The following is an 11,415-nucleotide window of genomic DNA, read 5'->3' as shown; positions in this document are numbered from 1 at the left end:
GGCCATTAGAGACATTGTATTACTCTCTATATGAAGTAATGGCCATTAGAGACATTGTATTGCTCTCTATATGAAGAAATGGTCATTTGATACATTGTATTGCTCTCTATATGAAGAAATCGCCATTAGAGACATTGTATTGCTCTCCGTATGAAGAAATCGTCATTAAATACATTGTATTGCTCTCTATATAAAGAAATAGTCATTAGAGACATTGTATTGCTCTCTATATGAAGAACTGGCCATTAAAGACATTGTATTGCTCTCTATATGAAGAAATGGCAATTAGAGACATTGTATTGCTCTCTATATGAAGAAATGGTCATTAGAGACATTGTATTGTTCTCTTTATGAAGAAATGACCATTAGAGACATTGTATTGCTCTCTATATAAAGAAATAGTCATTAGAGACGTTGTGTTGTTCTCTATATGAAGAAATGGTCATTTGATACATTGTATTGCTCTCTATATGAAGAAATCGCCATTAGAGACATTGTATTGCTCTCCGCATGAAGAAATCGTCATTAGATACATTGTATTGCACTCTATATAAAGAAATAGTCATTAGAGACATTGTATTGCTTTTTATATGAAGAAATGGCCATTAGAGACATTGTATTGCTCTCTATATGAAGAAATGGTCATTAGAGACATTGTATTGCTCTCTATATGAAGAAATCGTCATTAGATACATTGTATTGCTCTCTATATGAAGAAATCGTCATTAGATACATTGTATTGCTCTCTATATGAAGAAATCGCCATTAGAGACATTGTATTGCTCTCTATATGAAGAAATGGTCATTAGAGACATTGTAAGATATGATATACGTAACATCGATGTTCAAGATTCTTATGTGATGGTTTGAGTTCGAAACTAAAGCTTGAACATTTTTATTTGTTTCAGTTATAGATTTTCTCATTTCCAACCTGGAGTTTTATATCGGTAGATGTACCACTTTACTTATCTGTTCTTAGTATCATTTAAGAGATGGCGCTGCTTGTTTTTAAATGTGTAGTAAATCTGGAACACCGATTTATTGCTGTTTAACAATAAACTTTAATGACCATATTGATGTGAAACCTTCTTTGTTATGTTGTGCTGTTTTATAAATGATATTTTACTATCTTTGCAAACAGCTGTAAGGAAGGGAACCAATCTAAACTATTTATGGTGAGTTCAAAGTATTTTTCAATTATTAAGTATCTCGTCTTCAGATTACCAGGAAAATGAAGACCACTATGCAGTCTCTCTATAAGCGTAATAACAAATTGGAGAAAGTTCAAAAAGCAGCTGTTGTATTTCATAGAGCATTTATTGACTGGTAGCGTAATGATACTTGAATAGCATAGATGGCCGAATAAGTGTAGCCAGACATTTGTTTACATGCTTTCTTAATACTGTAATGTAGCGACTGCCAGTAAATATTGTCACGCAACTGGGTTTTATTTTATGATAAATGAAGACCGACCTAAATTCAGAAGATCTTTCGAAATGATTAAGTCTTTAAAAATGAAAGAAACGGTCTTCCTTACAAAGAGTGTACACATACTTATTACCTATATTAACATTAAAAATGCAAGGTCTTTAAATTGTTACTGTTACTATCAAAACTTTTTATTTGTATTTCTCAAGCTTAGTTAGTTGATATAAATAATATAAAGAAATTGATCCAAGACGCAGTTCTCTTTGGAGCAGTTTGGAACATGAACATCGAAGTTGAAAATTAAAAAATGAAGACAAGAGAATGATTTAACTTGTCTTCAAGTGGAAACTCCGAATTATTTCGATATTTTTAGAAGTGAATTTACAAGCTTAGACATTCAGTACATTCAAAAGATTCAAATAAAAGCCCAAGTATGCACAACTTGTTTATATGTTGGTAGTGAATTTTAATTAATCTCGGACATTGGACTTTAAAGACAAAAAAACAACTCATCTTCAGTGTTATCACAACAGGTAAAACCTGTTTAACCAACTTTCATGAATTAATTTGAGATGGAAAGAAACTGTGTAGGATTGGAAACTCAATATCATATTTAAAAGTTCTCAGTAAGTTAAGCTATAGCAAAAACACTTCGTTCCTGAAGAACCATCACTTACCATTTACTCTAATAAACAAAACTTAACTCGTCGTTTATATGCGTCATGGAGAAATGCTTCCAACAAATTTTTCTATTTACGTTATATTTCCGTTCGACACTCTTAATGTTTTTTTAAATACAAGTTGTTAGATGAGTACAAAGCTGCAAATTGGAATATCAGCGCTGTGCCTACTGCAGGAATTTAACTCTTAATATTAGCCAAACAATTGTTCAGGATATTTTAAGTTATTTTAAATCGACATCTCATACTGCAGTCCAATAGGTCTAAACGAACCTACTACTATTGGCTTGAAATTTAAAACAACAGAACACAAACAAGACACTGAGCGACTTCAATTTGACTGATATCTCTTAACCGTTTACAGGCTATTACATGAATATTATTGGGAAAAACACAATCTGGATATAAAACTTTATCTAGGAGGTTGTGGAATCAGTTAAGATAATTAGGTTAGTTAATCATATTTATGACAGGATACTAAATTATTTAATACTAAGTTCATGGATATTAATTTAAGATTTTCTGGTGTGATGCAGGAGGTCTCCATGATTTTATAACTTTTAAAGAAATTTACACTATTTAATAATTATGTATGCCTCAAGTAGCTGAAACTGCTGTTTCAAGGATATTTTTTGCAATTGTTAAACTTGAGTTTTCAAAGCTATTTTACTACCTTTATGTTCTGAAAAGCTAACATTAAAATGCCTGATTCTCAACACATATTTACTTATCAGAGAATTTTGATGTTTGTAGCTTCGTTTCAGGTGTTTCTATTAAGTGTGTACTTTGTTATTTTAAAATCAGTTTCAGAGGTACAGTTGGTGCATAGGGTTATACCATTTCACACACACTGTTGTATCCTAAATGAAGCCCATAATTATAATTCTGATTCTGGACTTCAAAACATTTTCACCTGCACTTGCAACGAACATGTAATCGAATTTTGCATTTGTGGTAGCGCTGCTAAGGCTATACGCTGCTGTTCCTTCTTTTGAACTATTGAAAAGGTTACCAATGAGCAGAGCTCTACTAACCACTATCAAAGCTAAGGGAATTTTTATCATTCGAATAACTCACTTACAATTAAAATTGTATCGTAGGGATTCGAACACTCGATAATTCTGCAAGAATAATAATAAAAGTAACTTTTTTTTTGAAGTAATATACGTTCATCTAATAGAAAATATAAACCAGAGGAATTTTACATGTTTCAAATAACGTTATAAACCAGAGGAACTTTACATGTTTCAAATAACGTTATAAATCAGAGGAACTTTACATGTTTCAAATAACGTTATAAACCAGAGGAACTTTACATGTTTCAAATAACGTTATAAATCAGAGGAACTTTACATGTTTCAAATAACGTTATAAATCAGAGGAACTTTACATGTTTCAAATAACGTTATAAATCAGAGGAATTTTACATGTTTCAAATAACGTTATAAACCAGAGGAACTTTACATGTTTCAAATAACGTTATAAATCAGAGGAACTTTACATGTTTCAAATAACGTTATAAATCAGAGGAACTTTACATGTTTCAAATAACGTTATGAACCAGAGGAACTTTACATGTTTCAAATAACGTTATAAACCAGAGGAACTTTACATGTTTCAAATAACGTTATAAATCAGAGGAACTTTACATGTTTCAAATAACGTTATAAATCAGAGGAACTTTACATGTTTCAAATAACGTTATAAATCAGAGGAACTTTACATGTTTCAAATAACGTTATAAATCAGAGGAACTTTACATGTTTCATATAACGTGGTTTTGAAGACACGCGGAAACCTTTTATGTTTGTTTCAAAAAAAAAAATGACCGAGTTTAGCCATCCCTATTTTCGAATTCATAGACTAAAACAGACAAGATAATTATCTTTACAAGTTTTCTTTGATGTGATAGTTGCCTAAGACAATGAATTTCATAAACAACTCATAGAATGCCAGTAGGTATTATCAGAACCAGCGTACTATAGAAATAAATATTACTGAATCAAATCAATGTTCACTCATTCTTACTTTGTACTTTATGCCTTCTTAGAGTAACTTCTTCCAAAGTGACTGAATTAATTTGCATACAAAACGTGCCAAAAATGCTGGATAAACCAGAGATGGTCAACTGTTTGCTGGATAAACCAGAGATGGTCAACTGTTTGAGCTATTTCTACTTCAACCATTTACATTGATCCACAGTTTAAAAAAAATATTGTTCTATATATCGATATTAGCGTTTCCAAATTCGAAGTTCAATATGCCTAGCATGTCACCTATCATTTTACACAACTTTTTAAAACGAAGAACAATTTGTTTGTAATTCCATTAGACTCTCAGAGAAGCTCAAAGTATACATATGTGAACATGCTTTCAACAAACAAATACGAGTTAAGCTCAAACATTACGAAGTAGGTAGAAATTTACCGCTACATACGTATATACACAACGAGATAATAACTGTTCTTCGAGGATATTTTAATCTAATTTATAACAAGAAACTCCATAACCCTAGCACTTTAGAAAGGTAACCTTTCGAAAACGTAAAGATTATGGGGTATTTAGTTTTGTTTTTAATTGATTTTTTGAGACTACGTTTTTTCTTGACATCACGATGTGATCAAATTTTAAACACTTCGTTGTTATGGTAATAAACTCGACATGCAAATATAAATATTTCCTTTTTCAAATAACCATAATTTTTCATCAGAGTTGTGGTAGAATATAACATATAGTGCACGAATACACATATTATCTATCTACAGAAATATAGAAGACATGTGGTGATCATGTGCTTCGTGTAATAACATCTTTCATTGGAATAACCAATTCACGATATGTTTCTTTGTATTATATTAAACTTTTAAAGATGTTTACTTATTCACTCGTCTAGAACAAAATTCGCTTTATACTTACAACTATTATTTTTCAGCACGCCATAATCACTAATGGCAACATACGATTGTCATAGAAACAGTCATGTGACAAATTACATGTCAAGTATTTTGTACTGCAAAACTCTTCTCGAAAGATGGCGCTGATTCCTACCAAATGTTAATTTACAACATTCAATGTGTTTATAGAAGGAACTTCAGTTGAACTAGAAGATCGTTTATAGTATTCTTTCAAAGGAAATCTTGAAACACTGCACAGTTGATATCTTATAAGACCTAATCTGTTCATCTTTCTGCTTCTGTTATCTTTCTTTTAAAAAAATGTCCTAATTTATTTGCTTCTTTCTACAAACAACAAAAGTTGGTTGGTCTACACCTGACACGTATACATCAAGGTATATTCGAGACAAGTGTCAATTCTCTACTATTCTTAAGTAACAAAGGTTTAAAGACTTCGAGTCACTCAGTTATTTTTCCAAACTGGTTACTGGGTTACAAAATAATGTAAATTGAAACACGGAGATTTGAGATAAATTTTACTACTCGTAAATTTATATTTAAAAGTATCCTTTGTTTAGATATTTTCATTATTGAATTCATTTTGTTTCTATCTGTTTATATTGTCAGAAATATCCACATCTCTGACAACATCCTATACATGTGAATTTAGTACAATTTCATTAATTTGCCATGAGTGTAACTACACTGAAATACATCATTATAGTTGTTATAACTGTGAATGGTTCCTTTGGAGCTAACAGTAACAATTTTCTTCGAAATACTGCTGAATGTATCACATTATCCCATCAACTGCGAGAAATATTCAACGGAAGTTCCTGGATTGGTAACAAACAATCCAACAAATTTGAAGCTTCTATAGAAGGTTGGGAAGCTGTACTTTTGATATCTGGCTTCGGCCTTTTTGCAGCTGGACTTGCTCATATTTTCAACATTCTACGAGGACACTTTTATCAGTCTCACGTGAGTGTATATTATTTTGTTTTTTGTGTGCTAGAAATTGCAAACTGTCTATATGAACTTAAGAAGTATCCTCTATAATTAAGTGTATTATATTTGTACTTTTGTTTGAATCCTAAATTCTCTTAAGTTTGAATTTAATCTCGCTGCTTCTACTGTGTATTTATCTTCATTTATAAACTTACTAGTTTGAAGTAACTCTTTATAATATATAAACACTTCCTAAAATATGTAAAGTACATACATTAGATGTGCAGAAAATAAGACTTGGAATCAAAATTATGAACAACTGAAGAGATTTGCAAAACATCACGTGAACAATTTAAAATTGTATGACCTTATGATATAGCATGTATTATTTAGTCAAGAACAAGATGGTAAAAGGAAGATAAATAAATTTTTACAATTGCTTTTCTACCAACAGTTTCTGCAAGGGATTTAGTGATTACTATGTTACCACAAGTTTCCGCAAGTGTTATGGTAATTTCGATTGTACCAGCAGTTCCACAAGGGTTTTAGTGATTTTTGTTATGAAATTAGTGTTAACATAATGTTTATGGACAATATTGGTACATAACTGCTGTCTCATCTTCTGAGCCAAACTAAAGTAAAAAAATTAAGCTGGTCCTTATCATTCATATGTATCTATCAACATTTCTTTTAAACTCACTCAAATTTACTGTCTCTACAAAATCCAAAGTCAGCCCCCTCCATCGGCCAACAACTGTATTTGAAAAATAACATTGTCTTGTCTAAATATGGCCTGACATGGCCAGGTGGGTTAAGGCGTTCGACTCGTAATCTGAGGGTCGCAGGTTCGAATCCACGTCGCACCAAACATGCTCGTCGTTTCATTGTGGGGGCGTTATAATGTTACAATCAATTCCACTATTCGTTGCTAAAAGAGTAGCCCAAGAGTTGGCATTGGTGGTGATGACTAGCTGCCTTTCCTCTCGTCTTTCACTGCAGAGTTAGGAAAGGCTAGCGCACATAACTCTCGTGTAGCTTTGAGCGAAATTCAAAAACAAACAAACAAACTTGTCTAACTTCGGCTCTTGCCTTGCCTAAATCTATATTTGTGTTCCCTAGTTCTATAATTCTCACTGTTAAGTATGAAAACTGTTGATGCATCAAAACTATCAACCCCTTTTAGAATCTTAAACACCTCAATCATATCCCCTCTAACTCATATTTGTTTAAAAGAAAACGAGTGTTGCTCTTATGCTAGACATTCTCCCATCAAATGTTGAATTAAAAATGGCATCAGATCAGTTTTGACAATACCTCAGCAATAAGTATAAAAATCACTGCATTTTAGTCCAGTAACTGTGATACTGTTCTATGAGCTGTTCAGGTAAGTTTTACCTACAACATTCTTTAAATGTGCGATTTACTTGATTTATATTTTAATCTGGACCAAAGTCCATTTTATTCTTAAGAAAACACAAAAGCTGTGGTCAACTACAATTCGTTATACACGAATCTACACTAAAACATGTTCTGTAAAATATTTTGTTTGTAACTTATTACTTGTTTATTTTGAGTTAGTAACGAAAATTATTCGAATTCATCAATTTCAAATTGATAATGTTAAAAATAGGGTTTCTATACCTATGATTGGCAGAAAATAGATAGCTCATAATGTAGCATGGTGCTTAACAACAAACAAACAAATGGGTGATTTTGAGGTCTTTTAACAGTCTGTGTTTTTACAGCATGTTAACGACAGCGATTAGAGAGTTTTAAAAAATTGATAGGTATGTTCTTGTATAAAGGTTTTCGTATAAAATTGCAAGCATATTTCAAAATTTCCTTTGTTTTAGAGAGAAAACACTTTAAAATTCATGTTTCCTGTCTTAGAGTACCGATGTATAAGATTTTACAAATCACCTAAAGTAAGGCTATTTTAAAACAATATTTCAAATGAAATTTGATGTTGAGATTTATGGTTTTGATCAAAACACTTCATCGACCATAATATCTACCAGAAATAAGCTGTATATGAATAAACGGATTCTTCTTTTTGGAACTTTTCAATTGGCTAAATTGAAGATGACATGTTCGAAGTTATTCCTTAGCTAATATTGTTTTATTGCACGTAACAGCCTGTAAGTGATATGGGTTTTTATTAATTATAATTTTTATGAAATAACTCAATTACTCATGTAGAAATATAACTAATGTAGAAAAGATAACAAAGGCACATATGACATATTTTGATGCTTTCTTTTTTTTCTCCCGAAGAATCACGTTATTTAAAAGAATATTATCTGTGAAACCTCAGGGAAATTAAACAAAAGAATATTATCTGTGAAACTTCAGGGAAATTAAACAAAAGAATATTATCTGTGAAACTTCAGGGAAATTAAACAAAAAATATTATCTGTGAAACCTCAGGGAAATTAAACAAAAGAAAATTATCTGTGAAACTTCAGGGAAATTAAACAAAAGAATATTATCTGTGAAACTTCAGGGAAATTAAACAAAAGAATATTATCTGTAAAACTTCAGGGAAATTAAACAAAAGAATATTATCTGTGAAACTTCAGGGATATTAAACAAAAAATATTATCTGTGAAACTTCAGGGAAATTAAACAAAAGAATATTATCTGTGAAACTTCAGGGAAATTAAACAAAAGAATATTATCTGTGAAACTTCAGGGAAATTAAACAAAAAATATTATCTGTGAAACTTCAGGGAAATTAAACAAAAGAATATTATCTGTGAAACTTCAGGGAAATTAAACAAAAATATTATCTGTGAAACCTCAGGGAAATTAAACAAAAAATATTATCTGTGAAACCTCAGGGAAATTAAACAAAAAATATTATCTGTGAAACTTCAGGGAAATTAAACAACATTTTTCTTTACAGCATTCACGTTGAAGCTTCCTACGTAATCGAGGTAGTCGTAAAAATATTTTATTGAAACATTACTTTAAACTTCTTACAGTTTATCAACCCGTATTCATCCACGCCAAGTAAGTCTTCTCTCTCCAGAAAGCCATTTTAAAAGGAAGACATCTACAACTATTTCTCTTAAACAGCTGGCAAGTCACTTTCTCTTAATAAGCTGTCACTCTTTTTCCTACTCGCACTAAGTCAGGCTTCATATCAAACTTTGGCCTTCTCTACAGATCAAGAAATTCAGACTAACCCAGTTTCCATCACAGAACACCAAGTTTGAACATTTTTTTTCCCTTTAGAGTTCCATAGTAAGACCATACGGACTATATGACTAACACTTGTGTTTCGTTACCCTTTTATTAGAATTCTGTCCAAAACTAATGTTGATATAATGCAAGCAATCTTTTTAAAGTAAGAGGATATAAACAATTCGATGGCCCTCCTGCAGAAAGAGCTTGAAGGATGATAATAGAGTCATTAAGCAAGAACTGGATTTCCTGACAGTCAGTACGGAGTCTCCTTGCATCAAACACTTAATGAATGGAATTACATTTATTTTCAAAATTCCAACAGAATTACAAAACGAATATGGTTGTGTTAAGAACTTACTAAATATTGAGTAGCTAATATGAGGGGAAGAAGAGAAACTGCTGTTTATGAACGTTCCTGGATTTACGCATAAACATCTGCCATATGTTGTGCTTCCAGTTAAAGTTTAGTCAAACCTCTGAATGCCATTGGAAATCTGATTTTGCTGTCTCATTTATATATATATAAATGTATGCGTCTGTGCTGTTGATTCGATATATCTTTTTACTAAGTTATATCATCTTCCCATAGAATATATTTATGAATAATAAGTAAGTTATGTTATTATTACTTAGTGTGTTTCATTTTCACTTCCTTATTTATGAAATCGGACAAAATTCCATTACGTTTCGCGTAACTTGTTACAAATAAATAAAACTTATAAATAGCCATTACAACAGTTAATAACCTTTTGGTTACTTTCGAGTTACATCAGTATTTGAAAGAATTAAGTGAAGATTTTAAAGAAACTAAATATCTAACTATTTTAGGAGAGAAGCCACAAGTTTAAATTAAGTGAAATGAACAAAAAATATTTAGCTCGATAGTGATTGCGACGTCGTAACGGCCACAGTTTAAATCAGCTCATGGCTTTTCTCCCCTCAACCTTACGTCAATCTATAACCATTCCTACAAAATCCTCGATTTGAGCTCACTTCGACTCTTGTCGGTTTTCAAAACATGATCAAGTTACTCATTATTTAAATTGACCACAATTCCATAGATAGAGATCAGATTTAATGTTTGTTTGTTTTTTTAATTTCGCGTAAAGCTTCACGAGGGCTATCTGCGCTAGACGTCCCTAATTTAGCAGTGTAAGACTAGAGGGAAGGCAGCTAGTCATCACCAACCACCGTTAACTTTTGGGCTACTCTTTACCAACGAATAGTGGAATTGACCTTCACATTATAACTCCCCCACGGCTGAAAGGACGAGTATGTTTGGTGTGACGGGGATTCGAATCCGCGACCCTCCAATTACGAGCCTAACGCCTCAACCCACCTAAGTATGCCGGGTTCAGGTTTAATATTAATAATAAAAACATTTCTGACTTCCTTTGTAACCCCTCACTTCCATTCCTTCTTCCGTCACTGCCGTTTATCCCATTTGTCTATAAATATGCTGTTCTTTATTTTAGAAATTTACTCACGAGTGAAGTCAAGATAAACCTCTCCCTAAAATTTTCGATTTGTTTTACAGTTGAGTTTTATCGAAAACTAATAATTAGTATATTGCTAAAACAATAACAAAAATTTGGATGAAAATATATTCTCGACTTTAATTGTTTTACGCTTTAGCAATGTTGATAAAGATTAGTCCAAGAGCTGGTGGTGGATGTATAAGTGTAAAAACCAATTCACGAAGACAGATTTGTAGATGATGTTATGATATTGACAGTGACACCAACTGTTAATGGTTTGCGTTTCGTTACCGCAATAAAACGTTCTGCGTTTTGGTACCAAGAGTGTGATATAAAGGTGAATGTCAGTTCACCCTTTTTGTCAGACAAAAGTAAGTGGTCGTTGTTAACATATCTTTCTTCTTGACTATCAGTTCAAAATTAGTGTATGTGTGAGGGGTATGCAATATTATAGTTATTGACCAGTAGGGGTCTTTAATTATTCCTGTGTTGGGCCTGCTCACAGAATGTGTATCAGGCGTCCTTCTGAGTCTCAAAAGTGTTCATTTTGTATATTTTACAAGTCAGATATTATAAGTTGGTACTGAAATGACACAGGCTGGACTCTAACTCCTGTCTTAACTGGTTCTGTTGCCCCACTTATATGTACGCTATTGGTTCAATGCATCCTTTTACTAAAAACCGAAAAAACAGAGACATTAAGCTAGGACAAAGATCTCTTACAATCAATTAGGTGCTTCTTTGTACTAAATATTTTTTTAGTAATAATAACAAAACTGTCTTTTCTTGTAACCAATT

General features: G+C 31.9%; 1 protein-coding gene across 1 annotated transcript in view; it reads left to right on the top strand.

Moving 5' to 3' along the window:
• Positions 1–5,208: 5,208 nt before the first annotated feature.
• Positions 5,209–11,415, top strand: part of LOC143250849 (uncharacterized) — a 56,378-nt gene continuing 50,171 nt past the window's right edge. Inside the window, exon 1 of the mRNA XM_076501942.1 lies at positions 5,209–5,983. Coding sequence (XP_076358057.1) covers positions 5,693–5,983 — 291 coding nt within the window. The 5' untranslated portion in view covers positions 5,209–5,692. The remainder of the gene's footprint in view (positions 5,984–11,415) is intronic.

The sequence above is a fragment of the Tachypleus tridentatus genome, chromosome 5 (genome assembly GCF_004210375.1).
Source record: "Tachypleus tridentatus isolate NWPU-2018 chromosome 5, ASM421037v1, whole genome shotgun sequence".
NCBI lineage: Eukaryota > Metazoa > Arthropoda > Merostomata > Xiphosura > Limulidae > Tachypleus > Tachypleus tridentatus.
Note: the sequence above shows the minus strand (reverse complement) of the source record. Positions and strands in the feature narration are given on the sequence as shown.